General features: G+C 43.9%; 1 protein-coding gene across 1 annotated transcript; it reads left to right on the top strand.

Moving 5' to 3' along the window:
* The first annotated feature begins 1,120 nt into the window (after positions 1–1,120).
* LOC142436485 (uncharacterized) lies at positions 1,121–23,667 on the top strand. Its single transcript, XM_075540105.1, has 4 exons — positions 1,121–1,153; positions 1,246–2,034; positions 6,443–6,570; positions 21,534–23,667. The coding sequence occupies exons 1-3, from the start codon at positions 1,121–1,123 to the stop codon at positions 6,521–6,523; spliced, it is 903 nt and encodes a 300-aa protein (XP_075396220.1). The 3' UTR covers positions 6,524–6,570; positions 21,534–23,667.
* Positions 23,668–23,968: the final 301 nt, after the last annotated feature.

The following is a 23,968-nucleotide window of genomic DNA, read 5'->3' as shown; positions in this document are numbered from 1 at the left end:
CTTTTACTGTCAATCTGGCATCGCTCAAATTACACATACCCCTTAGAAAAGCAGCAGCACTGGGAGTGGGAATCTATTCTAAGGCCCAGCAAGCTTACCCCAGGAGAAGGTCCCAACTATGCAAGGGGGGCGGAATTCCCTGTTTGGCACTGAGTGAGTGAGTGAGTTTGCGGAGCAGACGGGCTTTGGGGACGGGCTTTGGGCTTTGGGGAGTAGAGGGTTTGGGCTGGTGACTTTACGCCGCCACCCCTTGCTTCCCAGAGGGAATGGGACCGAGTCTGGGGGGTGGGTGGCAGGCAGCCCAGAGGGTCCTGAGGGTCCCGCGCCGCGGGGCCCCGCCCCTCCCTACCTTCTCTCCCCGTGGAGCACATAGGAGCTGCGGAAGAAGCCCAGGAGCTCGTTTTCAATGAGGGCATTGTAGATGATCTTCAGGTTGTAATTCCTCTGGGCGTCCAAGGTCCGGTTCAGCACCACCACCAAGACCTGGGTCTGTGGGTAGAGGAAAAAGCCGGCCACGGGCACGGCCCCAGCCACGCGGTCCTCGGCCACCTGCACCTTCTCGACGGCCACCCGGGAGGCGTGCAGCACGACGTAGCGGGTGGCGTTCCGGCACGCTATCTCCACGTTCACCTCGCCGGCGAAGGTGAAGTTCTCCATGAAGGCGGTGAGCATCAGATTGTAGTGCAGCGGCTTGAGGTGGCCCGACAAGCGCAACTGGGTCCAGGGGCGCCGCGGCTCGCGCTCCTCCTCCGATGGTGGCCGGGCGGACGGGGTCGCCGGCGTCGCCTGGCCGGCCGCTTCGGACGGCGCCGAGCCCTCGCCCGCGGGGTGGTTGCGCGGGGCGGCTCCCGGGAGGCTGGCGTTGCGGTCACGCGCGGGGGAGCCCGCGGGGCCGCCGTCGGCGCCGGGCGCGCCGCACTCGTCGAACCGCAAGCTGAGCAGCACGGCGAGCATGGTGACGGCGAGCAGCGCCACGAGGGACACGGCGAAGGCCAGCACGAGCCGTTTGTGCACCGTGATGTGGCGCTCCGTGGTGCGGGGTCGCACGCCCACCGAGTCCGCCCACGGGTCCGAGGGCCCCCTGCCGCCCGGCCGGGGCGCGGCGGCGGCGGCCTCCCCCATGGTGGCCTGCGAAGGTGAGCGGCTCTCCGCGGCCCCCTCCTCTGCCCTCTTCTTCTTCCTCCTCTTCTTTTTCTTCTTCTTCTTTTCCTTCTCCTCCTCCTGCTCCCCCCGCTCGCCGTCCAGGGCCATCACGCCGCCTCCTCCGCCTCCTCCCCCGCCCTCCCCAGCACCCCCCGCGGGCGGGCGCCCCGAGCCCCTCCGGCGCGGGCATCCGGCAGCGCACGCGGGCCCGCGGCGCGACGCCGCCTGGCAGCCGGGAGCCTCCGGCCCGCGCTCTCGCAGGACGGGCGCCGGCCCGGGGCGCGGGCCGCCCCGACTGCCCCCGGGAGCCCCGCCTCCCCCCCCCCCCCGGGCCGGGCCGCCCGGGGCGGGCTCGCGGACGCGCCCAACTTGGAAGGCGCCGCCGCCGGCCGCCGGCGCGCTACTTCCTGGGCGGGGTCCGGGCGCCCCCTGCGCGGCCGCCGCTCCCGCCGGGCCCTCCCCTGCGCCGCGCTCTCCGCGGGAGCCCGTCCGCCGGCCCCGGGCTGCGAGCCACTGCGAGGCGGACGCCGAGCGAGGGTCCCGCGGGGGGAAGTTAGGGCTCCCGCTTTCGCCCCCCACTCCGGTGTCGCCGGGGCGTTCAGTGCTCCTCCGGGTGGGCTGCGCTGGCGGCGGCGGCGGCGGCCCCGGGGCGCCCCAGACCAGCACCCCGCAGAAGGGCCCGAGAGGATGGCCAGGAGGGACCGACTGGAGCGCCGCCGCCGGAGGAAGTCCGGGAGCTTCGGAGCCCTTCCGGGAATCTGCCCTGGAGACTCCTTCTTCGCCACCCTGGACACTTTAAGCCGCGGTGGCGGCCAACGTCTCCAGCTTGCCAACCGGACAGCCAACCGCCCTCCCTGGTTTGGATGTGGCCCTGCCCTCCGCAGATGGCAAGTAAGCGCTGAGCGCCCGGCCGGGCCACCCCCTGCAGGTAGCTGGAGCTTCGGGCTGGCTTGGTATCCCCGTGGGGAGAGCTGGAGTGAGTGAGTGTGTGTGTGTGTGTGTGTGTGTGTGTGTGTGTGTGTGTGCGTGTGTGTGTGTGTGTGTGCGCGCGCACACACAGGCTCGGGTCTATATTGCCAAAGCTACTCTAGCTGCCTTCAGGGACTGAACACCTATTACCCCACCCCCACCCCACCCGAATATCCCCCCCCTCCCCTAGAAAGGCAAAGGAGGCGAGAGCGCTGGGCGGCAGGGAAGGCAGGAGAGGGGAGCGGCTGAAAGGCAGAGGCAGGCACGGGAGATTAGAGAGCTTTTCCCCGCTCTGTCACAGCAGACACCCACGGCCACAGAGGGGGTTGCTGAGCCGCCTGCAAGAACTACATTGTAAATCTTCAGCGAAACAAGCCCCGCAGCCACTCCTCTCACGGAATCTCGAGCCCCACCGCGCTGTCCAAGGATCTGTATTGCCTTAGGAGGTGAACCCCCTGGAGGAAAAGAAGATCCTGTTGGGGAGATTTGGCCTGTCTCAGATTTCACATCAGGCTCACCAGAGGATTTGGAGAGCTGTATGTAAATTGAGATAAATTCTCCATAGACTGTCGACATATATTATACAGTATGATGTGTGCAGGTGTGCAGTACTAAATTGTGGTTAGCAAGGAAGCATTGGAGTCCTCTGGCTGTACAAGCTAGAGAGAGAATTTCCCTCCCGTATCTTTAGAGTTGAGAAATGATAAAAACATAATACCTAAACATAACATCCAGGACCATATACTTGAGACAGAACAACAGGGTTCAGAGCCCCAATACTTCAGACTTGCTGGAGGAGTAAACAAAGCAATGCTATAATTGGTCGGCATTTTTTCCCCGCTTCACCCAGTCAAGATGACTCTTGTGCAGTTTTTCGGTGTTATCTTGAAGATTGTTACAAAAATGTGTTTGGAAATAAACTTTGTTAAGAATGGTTATAATAGGCCAATATTTATCAAGGCACGGAGCGGCGTTGGCTGGCTGTGGACACATGTCTGCACGGGGAAGTTCTGAACGGTGGTGCAGAGTTTCTATGAGTGTGCATGGGCTGTGCAGGAATAGCTCGAATTGGAAGAATATTCAGAGGACAGCCCCAATAAAATTAACATCCAGGAGGCAGGGGACTGGTGTTTAATAAAGCGAAGTGTTACTGGCTTTAGAGTCCATAAAAATAGTTTTCACAATATAAAGAGAATGAGAGAATTCCTCTTATATGTGTCTTTCAAGTCTTCAAATCCTCAAGGCATTTAAAATGAATCGATATTTATAATTAAATATAAAGTGTACTGATTATGTTCAAAATTATTTTCCTTACAAAAAGCAACATGTAGTGCTACTGCAGAGCTGAAAAGGTACGATGACCTTAAAATATGACCAAAAGACAAGAGATCAAGTACACATCAACTTTGTCCTAACAACAATTATAGAAATGCAGCCCATCGTGCTAAATCTCTTTTCCATTTTTCCCAGATGGAATATATGCCCAGTGCTATACATTCTAAATGTCCATTTAAGCTGCTTGAAAATGATGAAGAGAAAATGTTCTAGGGTGGCTTTTTAAAAGCATGTTGTATGTGGGCCGTTAGCAAAACCAAGGGAAAATGCCACATTCTGTTCAAGTTACTTTTTTCTGCTCTGTTTTTACATCGCTGTGCTCTTGCTGCCCATATGTATCTGGCTAAATGCATTGGAAGAAGCAAGGCGCAGCGTTACCTATTTTGCTTTCATAGCATCACACAGCAGGGGAACGGAATGGTGGGACCCTTCTCAGATCACCTGACCTCATGTTTTAATCTGCCAATTCAGGTTATTGATCTGAAGTCCATGGATTCATCACACGTTGATGATCAGAAAGGTCTGGAACCATTCGCTGGGGTCTGACAGCCGCCACCTAATGAAGAAGTTTACACACTCAGTATTGCTAGTCGTCATGAAAAGATGGGGCACATTTCCGTTCTTTATGCCTTTTCAATGTGTTCATGTTCTTTTCAGTGCTACAACAAGGAAACTCTCAGATATTTTGAGATAAAGAATATATATGTACCAATTAGTAAAGGCTTTACTAAATGTGACTGAATTAATAAATGATTTTTTTGAAATTCAAGTAGACTGGACATGACCTCTTAATGCACTGATTCCCCAAATGTAGCCTCACTCAATAAATTGACTATCAAGGTCAAGTGTATGGATATTTCTGCCTTTCATATCAATGTTATAAAAGCATCCAAGTGAGGTTTTGTTTGATTTTATGGTGTTGTGTTTTCTGAAAGTGTTTTAGCACCCTCACCCTCAGAAGCAGGGTCTTTGGAAAAATAGTAATATCTTCTTAGAACCTGCTATTTCTATCCTGTGTTTCTGTTAGATTGTGTGTCCAACAAAAATATCAAGAAATAATACCCTGATATTTCTACCAAGGAATATTGGTGTTATGGGCCTTCTGTGTTGTGAGCCACTGGGATAAAGACACTTTTGACTGGGCCAGTTCTGGAGCCATGCATTTCCCTAGGGAAATATCGAGCTTTCCAAGTACATGATGTTTTTTCTCAGAAACACATTTATTTGTTTGAATAATATTATGATTTTTCCAGTGAAGTCAATTTTGTGGCCCTAGTTGACTTGTAAAAATGGAAACAGTCTGAATATTTAATATTCATGAGTCCAAAGAGAAGTTATTTTTAATTAAATTTATACTTCACCTTGTCCCTGTAAATGATCAAAATGAACTGCCTTTCGTGAATGTGCTGGCTTCAGAGCAGAGACTTTATGCTTTAATTGTTTACACCTGAGCTCTTTTTGCTCTCCTTTGGAAACTGGTTTGTATGGTGAGGTGCAATTTAAGTGCCCTTGGATTCTCGGCCCCTTCAAGTGCGATTACTGCTTCTCATCCAGAAGCAGCTGTTGCTCAGGAGAAAGAGCTAGATAGAGCCCGAGTCAGCCCCAGCTGCTTACACAACCTAAGTCCAGTGACTGAATGAGCTCAGTTTTGGGGGTGACTGACTGTGGAGAATTGGGACTAGGCAAACGCTACTAGTTCTTAACTTTTATGAAAGACTTAGAAACTGATATATTACCCTCTCTGCTTTCAATAGATTTCTCAATTATCTCCATTGAGAAATGTTTAATTTTTACCTTTTTAATGGGTAAAGAGACACTATAAAATGTTTAATAGCAAATATGATATGGATTGAATTGTGCCCCCTCAAAAGAAAAGGTGGAAGCCCTCATCCTTGTATCGAAATGTGACCCTGTTTGGAAATGAGGTTTGTCACTTAGGAATGAGAGAGGACTCTGATTCCATCTGAGAGACGGTTTCTAAAAGAGGAGAGCAGGCGAGAGGATAAAGTCACTGGAGGAAGAGGGCCACCATGTAAAGATGCATTTCAAAGCCCAGTCACTGAGAAGCGCCCAGAGCCTGCGGAAACTGGAAGAGGAAAGGAAAGATCTTGCTCTAGAGCTGAGGGAGCATGGTTCTTCCAATACCCTGGATTTGAACTCCTAACCTCCACAACTAACTTCAAGACAATCTCTGTTCTTTAAGCCATCTATGTAATGGAGTAGTGGAGCAGAGAGGAAGGATCAAACCTTCCCCAAACTGGCAGTCAAACAGGGTCAATGCGTGTGCTGTGAGGGCTGAGTTCCTGCAGACCACACGCAATTGGGGACCATGCTGACATGAATATGGAGAAGCTGGTTACCGCCATGTGACAACAGAAAAATGAAAACACAAATTTGTTTGAATAATATTATGATTTTTCCGTGAAGTCAATTTTGTGGCCCTAGTTGACTTGTAAAAATGGAAACAGTCTGAATATTTAATATTCATGAGTCCAAAGAGAAGTTGTTTTTAATTAAATTTATACTTCACCTTGTCCCTGTAAATGATCAAAATGAACTGCCTTTTGTGAAATTGTGATGAAATTTTTATTTTGGAAAAATTCATATTATTGTCTGGTTTATTAATCTTTTCATATTGCACAACTTGTTGATTTCACATGTGGCGCCACTGCACCTGTCAGCAGTGGTGAGGGATTTCCACAAGAACGACCCTGGTGGGTAGAACGTTCCTCACCATCTTGAGGATGGAAAGAGAATTGGTTAAAATTAGCCCTAATATGGAAACATGGAAATGTCCATGATGTGAGTAGTTTGTCACTATAGATAAGGCCTTTGATTTAACTGGGAGTTGTCTGACTTCTGTTTGTTTTTAAAGATCTATGTGAATAGAAATTACATCTAAATGTCATTGTCTTTTGTTCCTCACATAAACATTGGTGAAACTATGGAATTGTCCCTTAATCCCTTAATGCATTAATATATTTACTTGTTGTAGGCCATTGAATCAATCTCAAGTCAAGTCAAAGCAACTCCATGGAGCCAAGTAGAACACGTGGTCGGGGTCCCTAAGCTATAATCTCTGGGGAAGCAAATCTGATTGCCAGGTCTTTTGTGGAGCAGAAGGTAGGTTTGAACTTTTCAAATAACTTTCAAGCTGTCATTACCCCACCCCCACTAGCATTGCTATAGAATTATTGAAAGTCTTCTGATTATTCTTACATCAAAACAAGGTTAAGTCTAAGCAGAAAATAGATGGGAAATGTAAGGAAAAATCTGACCAAATATCCAGGGTATTTCCCAATCAAGCATTGAAAACTATACGCACAGAAGAGATAACTGGGATCTCTGGAAAGTTATGTTTCCACCAAGGTGGGGTGTTGGGGGGTCCTAATCAAGGAGGCCTGGTGGCACAACAATTAAATGCTTCACTGCTAACAGCAAGCTCTTTGGTTCAAACCCATCCAGTAACACCACAGAAGAAAAGACCTAGGAATCTGCTCCAGTAATGCATCCGGCCTAGCAAGCCCTATCGGGCAGTTCTGCTCTGGCTTACAGGATCACTATGAGTTGGAATCAACTCAGTAACACACACAGTTGGCTATAGTCCCTGGGTAGTGCAGTTACAGATACAGCTGCTAACCAAATCACTGACAGCGAATCCTCCAGAGGCATAGCAGAAGAAAGGCCTGTTAATGTATACTACCCCCTCCACCACCACCATCCCCCCCAAAAAACATTGATGAAGCACTGTGGAGCTCAGTTCCACTCTGACACTGGATCAATGACAACGTAAAACTTCAGTGTTTGCTCTGGGTTCTTTGTTTTATAAGCTCAGGAGGCAAACTCTATAAAAAGGCAAAGTATGTATTGTGGAAATCTTATATATTTATAAAGCTTGCAAGCATAATAGGCACCAGATTTTACACACAGAACAGAAATTGGGTCATTTTCTAGGGATACATTATGTTGAACTAGTCTGAACTAACTAGTCTACTAGCTGAAGAAAGGAAAACTATAAGATACCAACATATTTTTGTCATGAACTTAAGTTGTTCAAATACATAACTATGACAAGAATTAATTATATAAGAATTAGGTAATGGTAAAGGTTTATCGAGGACTTTCTCAAGCTGAAAGAACATTTCAGGCCTCCAACTGCAATGTTGAAAGATTGAATGGACAAAAATTCAACAAAACAAAGTAACAAAATGATAAGGAAGGAATCGAGAGCCAAAAAAACTGATCAACCAATGTTCAGTTCACGCCAGGAGAGAACAGCTGATCAAGAACTGACAGTACTGAAAAAAGAAGTCCAAGTTACACTGAAGGCATCAGCGAAAACAAGGCTCTGGGAATTGTGCAGTTAACAGATAGCAATTGAGCTGTTTTGTCAAACAGATAATACTGTAAGCACACATTCACCTACAGCAAGAAATGGGAAAGACAGACACCTGCTCCACTGACTGGGAAAGACTCACATCTGTGCCAGTTCCCAAGAAAGGTAATTCGGCTCACTCTGGCAACTATCCACCAATATATTAGTACAAGTAAGCTTTCACTGGAAATATCCTTAAGTGGGCATAGCAGTACATTGACAGACAACTGCCAGAGATTCAAGCTAGATTTAGAGAAAGGTGGAGAATGATGGATATTATGGCTGATGGCAGATGGAGCTTACAGAAAAGCAGAAAATACAAATAAGAAGTCAACCTGTGTTTTATTGATTACACAAAGGCATTCAACTGTGTGGATCATAACAAATTATGGATAACTTTGCGAAGAATGGAAATTCCAAAAGACTTCATATTGCTCCTATTGAGCCTGTGTGCAGACAAAGAGGCTGTACCAGAACAAGAGGATAGCGCATCGTTTAAAATCAGGACTAAGTTACTGGAAGGGCTGTATGCTTTCATCATCCTTACTCCATCTGTGTGCTCAGCCAGTAACCTGAGAAACTGAACTCAGGATTACAGGAAGGCACGTTAACAGCCTGCTATGTGCAGATCATGTACCCTAGCTGGTTAAAAGTAAAGAAGATTGAAAGCACGTACTGATGACTAACAAAGAACGCAGCCTTCAATGTGGATTTCCCTTCGGCATCAAGAAAACACAGGCCCTCGCAGCATAAGCAACACCATGATAAAGAGAGCAGTATGGGAGTGCCAACGATCTCATTTTAACTGAGTGCACCGTCAATGTCCACGGAAGCAGCAGGCAGGGAGCCAAACGACATACCGAACTGGGAATAGCTGTTGCAAAAGACCTATGAAAGGTGTTCAAAAGGCGGGTTCCTCTTTGATGACTAAGGGGAGCCTGACCACAGCCATGGTATTTTCAGTCCCTTGTGGTCAATGAATAAAGAAAACCGAAGGAAAATTGTTACCTTTGATTGCGGTCTTGGTGAAGATCATACTGTGGCCTATAAGAAGAAGCACACCGGTCCTGGAAGAAGTGCAGCCAGAAGGCTCCCTAGAGGCAAGCATGGTGAAATGTCACCTGACGCACATTGGACATGGTATCAGGAGAGACCCGATCAATGGTAACTTCGAACTTCAGTGTAAACTAGAGAGGCAGCAAGACAATGGGAAGAACCTCAGATAAAGCGGCGCCCCAGCCGCAGCACTAATGTGAAACAGAGCAATGCTGTGAGGTGGTGCGGCATTGCTGTACATGCAGTCCCTGTGTGTCAGAACCAGCTCCGCAACTAACAACACCGAGAACTTGCCACGTGCCCTATGGTTGTTGAGCGACTTTAGAATATCTCATTTATCGTGAAAATGACCCCAACAGGATCATTGCTACCATGATCCCTATTTGAAAAAAATGAGACTGAAAGAAATTAATGTGCCTAAACTAATTTAATTAGTTGGTGACTGTCTTAGGTTTCTAAGGCTCAGATCACATCATAAACTGTGGTTAACATATTAGTACAGAAATGTTATGCCATAATTCTAGAAGCTAGAAGTCTAATTCAATGTGTAGACCAGGCCATAGCCCTTCCCCCCCACTCCAAGTCTCTAAGACAGTGGTTCTCAACCTTCCTAAGGCTGCGACCTTTTAATACAGTCCCTCACATGTGAACCCCTCCCAACCACATAATTATTTCTGTTGCTACTTCATGGCTGTAATGTTGATACTGTTACGAACCAGGCAACCCCTTTGAAAGGGCCCTTTGATCCCCAAAAAGGTCACGACCCACAGGTTGCGAACTGCTACTCTTAAGATCTTTTGTTAAGAACCATATGGTCATATCATTTGATGCAGAAAAGGCATTTGACAACATCCACCCCTTATTCCTGATGAAAACAATCAACAAAATGGGAATTAGATGGGAAATTTCTCAACACAATTAAGGCCATAGATTATAAACCAAAGGCCACTCTCTTCGTCAATGTAGGAAAGCGGCAAAGATCCCCGCCTAGTGAGTGGGAATCGGACAGACTCATCACTCTTATTATTCAACCTTGTGCTGGAATGATTAGCCAGAGCTATTGGACAGTCAAAGGAAATCAAAGAATGTGGATTGGCAAGGAAGAAGTCAAAGTCTCACTACTTGAAGATTATATGATTTTATACATAGAAAATCCCCCAAACATTCAGAAAATTGTTAGAAACAATCTGAGGAGACTCAGCAACGTGGCAGGATACAAGATTAACATACACATAATCTGATCCCTGTGTGCTAATGAGAGCAATACGGGAAGAATATGAGAAAAAGGAATCAAGTAAACAATACTAGTTACAATATCCACACAAACAATGAGACGTACTTAGGAATAAAGGATAAGCCTCACCAGAAAAACCTAGGACGTGTACAGCGAAACTATGCTTCTACAAGAAGCCGAAAGAGAACCACTTAAAGAATATTTATGAATACAATTGCAATTCAGATCCGGACTCCACATGCGTTCTTTAACGACATGAAGAAGACACTACTAACTTCATGTGGTAAGGAAAGATACCCAGGAGGTATAAAAATAAAAAATACTTAAGAAAAGCAAAGGAGGAGGCTTCGCCCTTCTGGACCTCACAACCCATTGTACAGCCACATTATCGAAAACGTCCTGGTACTGGCACAATGACACTGGTACATAGACTAGTTGAACCAAATAGAGATGCCAGAAATAAATCCTTCCACCTAAAGAAAATTTATCTTCAAAAAAGGTCCTAAAACCATCAAATGGCATTAGATAAATTAGATTTCCATTTTGTAGAAGAATGAAACAAGACCTGTCACCCCATGAACAGAAACATACTTAAGATGGATCAAAGACCTAAAAGTAAAACCCAGAGCCATAAAGTCATCGGTAAGAAATCAAGCTGAGAATAAAAATTCCATAGGACCTGGTAATCTCGCTGCTGGGTGTAAATCATAAAGAAGTAAGAGCCGTACCAGGAGCAGACATAAGCACATCCATGTTCAATGCAACACTGTAAGCTGGAACAAGAAGATGGAAAAAACCTAAGTGTAGAAGAACGGATAAAGAAACTGACACAAACACACAATAGAATAGTATGCATCACTAAAACTACCAACACCAAACCACAAATCATGTCCTGGCATATGGAACTAGAGAATATGATGATGCATGAAATTAGCCGTCACAGACGGAGAAGTGTGATATGAGACCACTCTTATAACGAGGGGGTAAACCAAGACGAGGACTTCCATGCTAAAGGGAACAGGCTTTGGAATTTGGGAGGCCATGGAGGAAAGACAAAGCAATGGGCTAGGCTGTTAACAGGTGTTTCATTAGGTGAAATGGAATAAGGCGGTCCACAAGAGGGAGAAGAGAAATCGAGTGGATGAAGGGTGAACTATTGGGACTTTGATTAGTAGTTTAAATTGTTGAATACAAAGTTAGTGATCTGAAAATTAAACACGCACCTAATTTACAATAAATATTGTTTCATGAGTTTTCAAAATTTTTAAAAAATTTAACATTTTTAAAATTGAAAAATTCACGGGTTGTCAGATGCATCCTCACATGGCTGCCCTAAGTCCGTGCTGCTCCTCTTTTACGAGAACACCAGCCACACAGGATTAGAACCCACGCTGCTCCAGGATGACCTCATGCCAACCGAGGGCGTCTGCAAGAATCCTATGTGCTAAAAAGCTACCGTCATACCTAGCAAGGGTTAGAACTGCAACATACCTTTGTGAGAGCCCTTTTCAATCAACAGCTGTGGCAATGCTCAGATTCCAAATCAGGTCATGTTGTTCTGTAACTTCTACAGGTAACCATAATGCTATCCTGTTCTCAGAAAGGTAAGCAACTGTAACAAGTCTGAGTGCATAGCTGAAACTCTTTATATAAGTTATGAAGTTGGTGAGACACTGAACTAGGAGTGTAGGGCAGAACCAGACAGCTCTGAGCTCTACTCTTACTAGCGTACAGAAGTGCTACCTGGGTGTTTGTTACGTGAAGTGAATAAATAGAGAATAGTGTAGTGTGACCCTCCGCAGAATAATTATAATTTTATAAAATAATGATTATAGAAAGCACAGCATTATCCATCCTGGATTGAGAACTAAGTAGTTGAAAGAGTTGACGATAGCTTATTTTCATACTGCAGAACAAGCAGTTTATGTGCTTTACAAATCTTAACTTGTGGATGCATTAAAAATATTCCCCTTTGACCCAAGATGGTTTGACAGATCAAATTTACACGATTTGAACGGCGCCTCACCACTTTCAAACCACAGTCAGTATCTGCATAAAAGACATACTGAGTGTAAACGCACATAAAGGTGAAACACATCCTGCTTTAGTGCCTCCACGTACTCTAATCTGTAAATGTTAATCTTTCTTACAGTAATTTATCCCATCTCTTTACATTAAGAGAAAAAAATCATCACAGCCCCTTATTTGATATATAAATATAACTATACTAAGTAGAATATTAAATCTAGCTATCAGATGATCATTGTGGATAAATTGACAAAAATATGGTGAATTAGTGTAGTATTAAAATACAGCTAACATGGAAGTCATATGCCTAGGTGTGATTTTTTTAAAAGCTGATTTTGGCACACGGTGTCTTATTTTTAATATTGTAATATTAAACCCTGTTCTTGCATAGTCAGCTTCCTGGTCAAGGACATTTTAATGTCTGTGTCAGAAGCAGACTTTCTGCTAGAAAATAGTTCATGATGAACATGCAAAATAATGCTAAAAATTTAAATCACATTGTCAACTACACTAAATTCCTACCGGGATACTAGGCAAAGGAGTTGTACTTAGATGTCAGTCCACTATGTCTGTGTGAAGGTGCAGAGGTGGAGTCCAACCTATCCCTCAGGTCACAGCCTGAGGATGCCTCATTAGGGTATGGCCTTTTGCAAGCGAGGCAGGAAGAACTCCCTCTCTTGCCCTTGACTGGCCTCCTTGCTGGGACTCTGCCTGCCACCAAGGGCAGCACCCTGTGGTTCTCCAGAGAACTGTTGGCGCCCCACCTTGCTTCCGTCGACCTTGGATCCCAGTGTTCACAGGCTGATGTCCCTGCGTCCCGCTTCACTTTTCGGTGTCATCAGTCTTGGGCTACCAGAGTCTGAAGAGGACCACGGACGTTGGTTGGACTGGGCTGGAATGATTTCTTAATATATAATTTTATCTTGATAGAAAGTTCTTTTTATAAATATCTGAGTGTCACTGGTTTTGTTTCTCTAGACAACTCAGCCTAACACAGGAATGAATTATTGTGTTTTTTCCCTCTTCAAGTTTTAGGTCTGTGTGCAAATAGCATAGTTCCTTCCCTCGGAACTGAAGAGCAGCTTCTGGTTCACTCCATCTCTTTGCGCATAGTCAGTAAAGCTTGTGCATAGTCAGTAAAGGGAAACTCTTCCTTTCAGCTCATGATACCCTAATTCAGAACCCATCTTCAGTCTCAGGATTGGATACTAAGACTACACCAAATTTGTTTGAGACACACATTGTTTTCTGAGAACATTTCCACACACCCAGAAGGCACTTTTCAATGGCTTAAAAAGAAAGTAGGAATTTGGGAATGCAGAAATATTCCTGAAACTCGAACATTTAGACTTTTGGCTATGGGGTATTATTACAAATATTAAAAATCTCACTAAAAGGATCTTCAAAAAGTTCATGAAAAAATGGACTTGAGAAATAATGGAATTTTCCCAGGAATGTTTGAAAGGCCCCCAGCTCATATAATATGTTGTTACACTGATTGCCTTTTATATTAAGAAACTAAGTGCTGGGGACTATACAAAACGTAAAAGTGCAATGATCATCATTTATATGCCAAACAGTTGACCAGTTTATATCTGTACAAAGTCGTCCCTGCAAAAGGGATCCACAGAAAATGCAAACTGCTGACTCTTGAAAAATAACCAACTGTGTCATAAAATGAAGCATTTTTCCTCTCAACAGTTTGTGGGAGGGGAAAAGCAATGCACCTGAAGGAGACGATTTGTGAATTATTAAATAAAAGTTGACCCTTTCATAAAATTGGTTAATTCTCAGTATAGGATTTATTATGTAAGTCTTCCTTGTATATTCACTTTAGTCATTTTTCTCTTTAGTGCCACCTTGTGGGTTCGCCAGTAACAATAAATACGTAGTTTTTAGTCTCTGGGGTTTGGGGGAAGTTTTTGTCTTCTGCTGTGTTTAAGCTAGTCTTCATCGTGGTGTGGTAAACTCGGCCATTCGTGTCCTCAGACAGCCTCTGCACCAGAAGGTATGTGCCATACCTCTGCAACTGGCCCTTCTGGAGACCAGGATGATTTCTCAGAGATCGGCAATATTGGAGTCTATACAAAAATCGATGTTAATTTACAGGATAATCACCAAACTTATCTTGGATAACATAACTGGCCAGCTCGGACGTGATTTTTCCATAAGAAAAGTGTTTTCTCAATTCAGTATCATGATGTTTCCAACAGTGTCCCATGAGAATTGATTCTAGGTAATTCGCAGCGCTGCTTAATCCTGTTGTAGAAAAGCTCTGGTATCTGATTTCGTCGCTAAGGCAGCTTACTTCTAACATGAGATTGCATTTGCATTGAGTTATCATACTCAGGTTTTTTTTTTCAATTATGCTGCTGCTATGAGAGAAGAAGGAAAAATTCCACACAATATATTGAATGTCTTTTTTCAGACATACAGGAAATATATATTCCCTAACACGACGGTCCTCAACCTGTGGGTTGTGACCCCTTTGGGGGGTCAAACGGCCCTTTCACAGGGGTCGCCCAATTCATAACAGTAGCAAAATAACAGTGATGAAGTAGTAACGGAAATAATTTTGTGGTTGGGGGTCACCACAATGTGGAACTGTATGAAAGGGTCGCGGCATGAGGAAGGTTGAGGGCATAACATTTTCTACATATTATAATAATCTTTTAAATTGTCAAAGAAAAATCCATGGCTTATCCTCTTTAAAAAGTGAATGTAATCCACATGTGACCTCCTCCCTGGGAGATGGACAGCAGAGAAGGGGGGAAGGGAGACTCCGGATAGGGCAAGATATGACAAAATAACAATCTGTGGATTATCAAGGGCTCCTGAGGGAGGGGGGAGCGGGGAGGGAGGGGGAAAAAAAGAGGACCTAATGCAGAGGGCTTAAGTGGAGAGCAAATGCTTTGAAAATGATTAGGGCAAAGAATGTACCGATGTGCTTTATACAATTGATGTATGTATATGTGTGGATTGTGATAAGAGTTGTATGAGCCCCTAATAAAATGTAAAAAAAAGAAAAAAAAAGACAAACGTAAAAAAAAGTGAATGTGTCTGAACTTACTGCTGTGGGTGTATGTGGACACTTTTTGAAATTGTATTTTTGGAGTCATTTAAGAGAAAGTAAAAATCATGTATAGTCTGGTTACTTGGAATGTGTAAATGCTCAGAGTTGAACTCCTCCTAACCTATTAACATTTGAAGGTTGGGCCATGTATTATTCAAAAAGTAATTTTCCCTGGATCTGCAATAAGGCCTCGGACCTGACCTATAACCGGAATGTCTTAAGCTACTGGTTATCAATGCTGGAAGCACACCAACAAAACAAGAAAATGTAAGTATTTTTCTAGGCTTGCTAAAGTCTAATTACAGAACTAGGACACAGTCCAGTCAAACACTATCAGTAAGACTGCAAACCCTTCGAATATAACTCCCTACTCACCTTTGATCTTGATCAAGTCTCACACTGTGCTTCCAGAATTAATACATTGTGTTTTCCATTTCAGGAACTTTAATTGTTCCATTTTGCCCTCATTGTTTCCCACAGATTTCGTACAGGAACAAATTTAAAGATACCTTCAAATGATGTCAGTTACGTTGTTCTCGATTTATCCTGTGCTCGGAAAGTTGCTTTGAAATCCAAACCTAAAATCAAAAACCCCGGAGCTAGACTCCTATACCTTGGACCAAGAAGAGTGCTGAGCAGTTTTTCCTTCATGCTTCAACTTCAGCATTGACATTAGAAGCCTATCTTCTTTCTCGCCCTTACGACCAGCTAGGAACAGATATAAATCTCTCAGCAAATTATACCCTAAGCTTCAGAAACTGCTATGTAAGCCATCTAGAAAACCCATTGAGCAGATAGGGACTGCTGAACTGCAGTGATGAAGTTCTATTTTATTTATGGTAAATAGATACAGGAAACATATTTCATATCTTCTCTGTTACAGATTTCAAGTTGGACAGATCCTAATTGGATTACATTATAGACCAACAGACTTCTACTTTAAAGTCAAATGGCATGTATGGTCTCTGTTCAGTTCCTCTTAAAGTCTGGCTGCACAAAATATATTCCTGACATTCTTTAGCATCTTGGTTCCTTTAATCTTCCAAAGTGGAAAGTGATGAATTTTGACTTGTTCTTAAAAGCGCTAACATTCAACTAGGAAAACTCAGTAAGTGACACCTATTAATGTTCCCTTTTGTCTTCTAGACAGAAAATCAAAGCTATTTAAAGTAAAAGATACACTTAAAATCAATGTGTGCCCACAAGTTAGCATCAATGCTTACAAACCCTCTCTGTGATCATTGTGTCTTATTTGCGTATATATTACTTTATGTATCTAAATCTATGAATAAGAGAGAGGTATCATTTGATGAGAAAGGAATACATGTTTCCATAGGGTCTGAATAGAGACTCTGCTGACCTGTAGTATTATAAAATACTGCGCCACTCTTCCATTTTCAGTTTTTGCCAAGATAGCCAAATTAAACTGATGTGATAATCATCCAAATATATAATTGTAAAACCATGATTGTAGAATCATTTCTTTCTAGCTCCATGAGATTTACCTCTGGTAATTCTGTTTAATGTTCAGAATTCTATAGCAGTTCTCTTGAAATATTCTAAGCAGAAGCTATACCTTTTAGGGTATGCAAATAGTTGCTTCCCAGCAACATTATAATCTATAACCTGTATTATGACTTGAGCAGAATGAGCCCTCCGTTTTGATTGCCTATGGCTCAAAGTGTTAATGTTCTTGAACTGCCTTGTCTGTTATTAGCTAGTTGAAATTGCACTAACCATGAGAATTAATTATGGTCTGCATCTCCCCTCTCTTCAGTAGGCTTTGTCTGCACCTTCCTAGCTGAGAGGGGAGCTTCTGCTACGAAGAATGACAGACTCCCACTGCACACCTTCCCTACTGTCTGCTCCCCAACTCCAACAGTAATCCGGCCTGAGGACCTTTATATTCCGGTGTTACTTCTGAGTTCCTTAATTACTTTCCCCCAAACTGCTATGTTCTCCAGTGTTTTCTCTAGAGGGAAAAATGAAGATACATAGGCACAGGTGTAAATGTCAGACTTCATCATTTATTTATTGAAGATCACTTAAGAGCAATCTGTAATTTCTTCCATAACCTCAAAATGGGTTTCTCTCAGCCACGTAATCTCTCAGGGAAGCGTTTGTTATGAAATGATCACCTGCTTTTGCAAAGTCCCGGGAGCTTTAAGCTGAATGCCTCTCATGTACCAGTCGCTGAACAATTGACGGCATGATGACTGAGTTGGGCAGCTGCCCGTTAGGTTAGCCATTTGACACCAGCAGCCACTCCATCCAGGAAGCTGAGGCTGTCTACTGTAGCGAGTTGACGTCTCATGAACCCAGAGGACCAGTTGTATCCTACTCTACACAGGGCCACTATGACTTGGAATTGACTCGATGGTTTGGGATATAGTTAATAGGCAATAAACAGGCCAACAACCCAATAGTGATTTGACTAGAACGAGTCAGCAAACTGCGCCTCTCAAACCATATGTCGTTTTATGAGTAGGCATGTGTGGCTCTGAAGTAACAGAAAATTGTAAAGGATTTTGGATAGGGTTCAGATAATTGTGATTTCATTTGTTTGTAAAAGTATCTTTTTGGCTCTTTGATTTTTAATGGTGTGGAACAGGATTGGCTGTTCTGTCTCCACAGTTTACCAACCTCTGGACAAGAAGATCATTTCCATACCCCTTGGAGTTCAGTCCTGTACCGTCAACATCTAGAAAAATGTAGCCACTAGCCACTGTTTCTCAGAAAAGCATTACCACTTCCCTGGTACCTGTTAAGCAACTCGGAAGAAGAAGAAAATGTGCAGGGAAAAAATGTCCTGAGGAAGTCTAAAATTGTTAACAAAACCCTTCTTCCACTTTGCCTTCCCAATACACAAGATCCTGTGTGGAGTGGGGATTTTAAGTAATATTTAGAAATTACTTTTCCAACTCTCATTATAGAGTGATGTAAACCTTATGGAAAGTAGTTTGGCAAATGCTTGTCAAATTCGCCAAAGTAAACAGCTGCAGTGAGATGTTTGAGACACCTTGTATCATAAATGTTAACAGAAACCTCACTTACTAGACTGCAGGCTGTTCAGGGGTGAGGAATATGTCAAAGGGGCTTCAGGGGTTCGTAGGAAAATGGAATAAAGAGGCATGTTTATTTATGTATGCACAAAGCAAGCACTCCAGGGCATCCCAAGCCCTTAGTACATATACGTTACATGAGTGAAGTCAGTAGTGCTTATCATCAGTTCCCTTGGCCTTCTGGCTCCTTCACTGCCTTTGCTTTGCCACATCCTCTCGGGATGCGTGCCTGCTGCAGGCGCTCTTCACCTCGGACGTCTACCGCCCGTCCCAAGGAACCGCCTTTGGGGGGCGATCTCATCACTAAGGTGCCTCTTCTCCAACCCCGTCAGAGATTTGGCACCAGAATATTTATTGAAAGCAGTTCCACCTATTTTGGGAGGAGACAAGCTAACAGAAATGACAGCATTGTCCCTGAATGAGCCAGTAAGTCAGTAGGATCTAAATTAGTATCAGATCCTCGAAGTTTCAAATTTTGAAACCAAAGTGAATGTGTTTTCCCACATGGAGGATGTGACTAGATGTTGGAACACGTTAGGCATTACAAAATGAGCTACACTTCACACGGGACTTAAACTCTGAAATAAAGACTATAAGGTAACAGGCACCTGCGGTGCAATTTACTCCTAAACAGTACCTCAGACTTACTACAATAATTGGTAAGTCAGCTTTGTGTGCCTGTTTCATTATACCAATATGTATGTTTAAATGCCACATGTAATACATAAACAATATTTTTAATTACGTTAAAATTGGGTCAATAAAACACTCAAGTAATTTGACTACCTTTCCCCCACCCCGCCATATGCTTGAAATGAACTTGTATGTCACTGAAGACTTCAAGTTCGCTTCAATGTTCATTGTTTAGCCACTCAGACCAATGTTTATTACATCTAAAGACTGGGGAGTCTGGAGGGGTTTTGTGCGTTTATTTTCTCTAATGGAAACTTTTTTTTTTAACCTGCCCTCTCCTATGTATCCCCTCCCCCTTTCCCCATGCCTGTTGCTGGCCTCCTCGCGGGCATCAAGTCGTTTTTTGGTGCCCAAGCCACATTGCTCCTTTAGTTTTGCATATAACAATGGAGATTAAATATGTCAATTTGTAATATCGACAGCCTAAGATCTCTAGATTTGTCCATGTCTTTCTGTGCGTAAGAGTGTTACTGCTCCTTGTTGATGTATAAGATTCCATCGTATGAATGTACCAGAACTTGTTTAGCCATGGCTCTGGGGTTCGGGGGTTGGTTCTTTGTTTTTGCTATTGCAGAAATCGCGGCAAGAAGCATGGGTGTACTTATGTCTGTTTGTGTTTTCCTCTTAATTTCTTCGTAGAAGTTGGAGAGAGGAGAGAGATTGCTAGGTCAGGTCATAAGGGACTTGGCTTTGCGTGTGCTGATGGCCGCACGCGTCGCGCTGGCTTCCGGCACGGCGCCCCCCTCCCACCAGCAGGGTTACAGCGTTCCTCTTGCTCTGCATCCTCTGCAGCACTTCTTAATTTCTAGTTTATTGAATTTTTTGAAAAGTGATGGTGTGCGATGGAAACTCATTGCTTTCATTTGTATTTCTCTCATTGCTAATGAGCTTAACAATTCTTCATATGGTTCTTGGCCACCTCTGGGTCATCTTTGGTAATGTTTGGGGTCATGGGATGAAGTTTGGCTCTTGTTTCATTCTCCTGCAGGTGAAGATCCAGTTTTCCAGCATGATTCGTTGAAAAGCTGTCTCTCACTCATTTAATAGGTTGTAGTTTTTATTTAAAAATGGAGGTGTCTGTATATACGTGGTTCTTCTTCTGAGGTGTCTATTATCATCCATTGGTCTTCCTGCCATTGTGCCAGTCCCAGGCTGCGTGTTAGCATGGCAATAAAGTAGGTTTGAAAGGCTGGGAGTGAAAGACCCACTTAGCTTTGTGAAAAATTTGAATAGTGTCTGTGGGTGTGTGTGTTTGTCCTAGGTTCCTTTCTCTCTCATATAAATTTGGTAATTAGTTTTTCCATTTCTTTGAAAATTTGTGATGGAATTTGGATCACAAGTGCACTGACTTTGTAAAGTATTTTGAAAATGTTGATATTTTCACAACATTTAGTCTGCCTCCCTTTTTAAATAACACTGCTGCTAATTTACTATTGTAGTTGTATGATGTCAAAATAACTTGCTAATACAGAAAGCTTAATTTAAAAATATGCTCACTGGCTTACTAACCTAGGATTCATGGACTACTTCTACTTACATTTTAATGTTACATAATTTTGCTATTGCTTTGAAACCGTTGAGCCAACCTCTCCAATAAAACAAATCGCCAGACTCACTTCCATCGAGTCAACTGCTACTCGTACCAACCCTTGAGATTCTGAACCTATAAATCTTTAAGGAAGTAGAAAACCTCATCTTTCTTCCACAGATTGGTACCTTTAACTGCTGACGCGGTTAACAACCTGACACAAAGCCAACTACACAGACCTCTAACAAATTCTTCATCACAGTCGCTTGCATTTGCTGCATGTGCCACTTGAAGGCATTGGAAAGATAGCAAGCCTTTTGTTGCATTAAATCTGTGTTTCCCGAAGTAGGTAGTACATCCCCTGGGGATGCTGGACTGCTGCAAGTGATTGGAAAAGTCAGACACCTGCGCTTTATCCTGGATTGTGTGCTATTGTGGCAGGAGTTGTTTGCTTTGGTTTTGGGGGTGCTGTTTTTGGTTTGTTTTTTCCTGAACACAGGGCAGTAGGCCAAAGAAGTTTGGGAACCTATCCTTTAAACTCACTTGCCTGGAGTCTTCTCTGACTTCTAGGACCCTGTAGAACTGAAACCAGAGGGTTGCCTAGGTTGAAAATCCTTTAAAAAATAAAAAAGCAGGCTGCCGTATGTGCGTTAACATCACTGTATTTCTACTTAGGAGCCGAGCACTTTAGTCACTGCACTACCAGGGCTCCTATAGTAAACCCTTAGCCATCAAGTCTATTCCTACTCATGGTGACTATCCAGAGGGAGTAGAACTGCTCCTATGGGTTTCCAAGGGTGTAAATCTACACAGGAACCCAGTGCCTCACCTGCTCCTAGAGAATAACTGGCAGGTTAAAACGGCTGACTTGAGGGTAACAGCCCAATACACAACATATTAGGCCACCAGGCCTCTTCTTCTTGCGATAAAGTAAGGGTAAATTTTAAAAACCATATGCATCTGTTCTGAGTTGTCTACAAATGCTTAAAGATACAGAGTCTACCTGTAGTCGTAATGCCTTCCTCTCTGTCCCGCAGGAAAAGCAGTCCAGTGCTTGTCTGGGCTTGCCTAAAGAGTGCATCGGAGCTGACAAGAAGGCAATCTGGCAAAGTTCAGGACTCTAAGGAGGGATGCCTGAGCAGATCAGAGGACCAACAGCATCAGATGAATGATGACGTATGAGGACAAGGAACCAAGTCTCTTAGGAAGACACAAATATGCAAAGGGAGGACTTCAAATTAACTTTGTGGAGTCAAGCTGTAAGTGGAGGTAAAGATGTAATTTCATAGTTTTTAACAAATATAGATACAAACTCCAGATCACTAGCATCGAGTTAATTCTGATTCATAGCAACCCTAGATGACAGAGTAGAACTGCCCCTTGGGGTTTCTGAGCCTGACAATCTTTGCTGGAGCATACAGCTTCGTCTCCCTGGAGCTGCTGGTGGAGTGGAACTGCTGACCTTGTGCTTAGCAGCTCGACATGAAGCCTACTCTGCCACATGTAACTAAGACACACACCGAGAGATGGTGCGTACATCCACTAAAATAACCTGGAAGCAGCAACATTGCCGAAGCAATGAGAAGAGTTAATGGCCAAATCCTGGTTTCTAAATATCTCTCCGTACTAAAGAAATCAAGATCACTGGAGGTTCCAACGGTGGGTCAAAGCAGGAATGAAGTGAGATTTTAACATCTTGGTATGCCACGGAGTCAGTGAGCTCAAAGAACGATGTGAACATGGCCAAAGAACACAGGAGCCACCTGGAAGGTAAGACAATTGATGCAGCACAATGAAGCGAGTAATGGATAATAAATTCATGAATAAAAGAGAAATCTGTTTGTCCACACTGATATATACAAATAGAAAAGGAAATGCTTTCTTAGCTTAGAATGCCAGCTAATCAAGGTACCGGGAACTCAGCAAGAAACAACAATGATGCGAAATCTAGTGCTTTAAAGTGAGACACAACTTTACTCCGTCTTAAAGTATCTTCAGACAAAATTGTTACCAATTGCAAAAAAGAAGAAAACTTCATAGTGGAGAACCCTAATTTAAAAACACCATTTGAATCAAATGATAAAAATGAACACTTGTTCATTGTCATCAAATTGATTCCACTTGTGGGGGCCCCATGGATGCGATGGGCTCTAGGGCCTCTCAGACACAGGTTGTCCGGCCTGTTCCTCTGTGGTACTATTAGGTGGTTTTGAACCGCCAACTCTGGTTAACAGTCAGTGCAAGCCAAACCATTAAAACTCACCTAATGAGATGCAGTAAGAATGCATCCTAATTCTGGTATTCCAGGTAAAACTGCATTACCTTGACCTAACAGAATACACATCAAACAAAACTGGAGGGGGTTTCTATAATATCACTGGCCTTCACAAACGTCAGGGCCATGAACGTCAGAGAGACAGAGGAGCTACTTCAGACTGACGGAGGCTGAGAAGACATGACACCTGAGAGTAATGCGATCCTGAAGTGACCATTGTTGCTGCAAGCACATTACTGGAATAATTGGCATATTTTGAATTTGGTCTCTGGGAGAAGGTTACTGAGTTAGTTTATTGTGCCAGCCTGGCCTATAAACACATGTGGGGTTAATTGAAGGACAGAGGGATAAATGGCTCGGTGAACCTTGCCTTTAGAGTTCTCGAGTCTCTTGCTTTCTAATGGTCAGACCAATATGTAGCTGCCTTAGCCAATTCCCTGCTTCAGCTGGCAAGGCTCACTTCCTGCAAGACATCCCCAAGAAGAAGCCACATGGATCTACCCCAATGCAGCCCTGGGTGCTGGAGCACCCGTGTAGAGACCCCTGCCAGTGCTGAGACGCTTACACATTCACTGACTCCGCTTTCCTCCTGCAGTCGGCGTCATAGTGTGTGTTCTGTGAGATGGAGGAGGACTTTGTGGATTGGTATTGGACATCTGGGTTAGTGGGTTAACGTTGGACTTGTGGACTTGGGCAGCACTGGGCTGGGATGTTCTCTTGATGTGCACTTAACCTGTATATGAAACTCTGTCTTATGCATGGTTGCTATGGCTTTGTTTCGCTGAAGCACCCAGACTAACGCGGTTACTGGGCAGATCATCATGCTGTGCTATTCATACAACGCTTCTATCAGGATGGAATTATTGAAAATAAAAGTCTGTTTGGCAAGCCTCTCTGCTTGCTCATCAGTATTATTTTTAGGTGCCCCTGTGCTGCTAGGAACAGAACATTGGTAGAGCGGCAGTAAGGAAAGCGGGAGTAAAGTGGGGGAAAAGGTGAAGCGGTCATGTGGCAGCCATCCACCGACTAATTCACAGTCAAGTTTTTGCTTTCACTCACTTTCCTGGTGTCTTGCAAGTACATTTCCACCATAAGAAAGCCTGTGTAACCATTTTAAACACCGAAAAAGACTTATTTTGAGAGTATGTTTTCCTTCCTGTTCTTCACGAATTTATTTTTAGAGACATCGTTTATTAT

This window comes from Tenrec ecaudatus, unplaced genomic scaffold, assembly GCF_050624435.1.
Source record: "Tenrec ecaudatus isolate mTenEca1 unplaced genomic scaffold, mTenEca1.hap1 Scaffold_343, whole genome shotgun sequence".
NCBI classification, from domain to species: Eukaryota; Metazoa; Chordata; class Mammalia; order Afrosoricida; family Tenrecidae; genus Tenrec; species Tenrec ecaudatus.
The sequence above is the reverse complement of the archived record's forward strand: the minus strand, read 5'-3'. Positions and strand labels throughout refer to the sequence as shown.

What these genes read in the sequence shown, in the direction of transcription:
- LOC142436485 (XM_075540105.1), top strand. Translation starts at nt 1,121, where the DNA reads ATGGTGGCCTGCGAAGGTGAGCGGCTCTCCGCG. An exon ending in AAGGTGAGCGGCTCTCCGCG is followed by an intron (nt 1,154 to 1,245) that starts GCCCCCTCCTCT and finishes CTCGCCGTCCAG; the next exon opens with GGCCATCACGCCGCCTCCTC. An exon ending in CTGCCCTCCGCAGATGGCAA is followed by an intron (nt 2,035 to 6,442) that starts GTAAGCGCTGAG and finishes TACTTGTTGTAG; the next exon opens with GCCATTGAATCAATCTCAAG.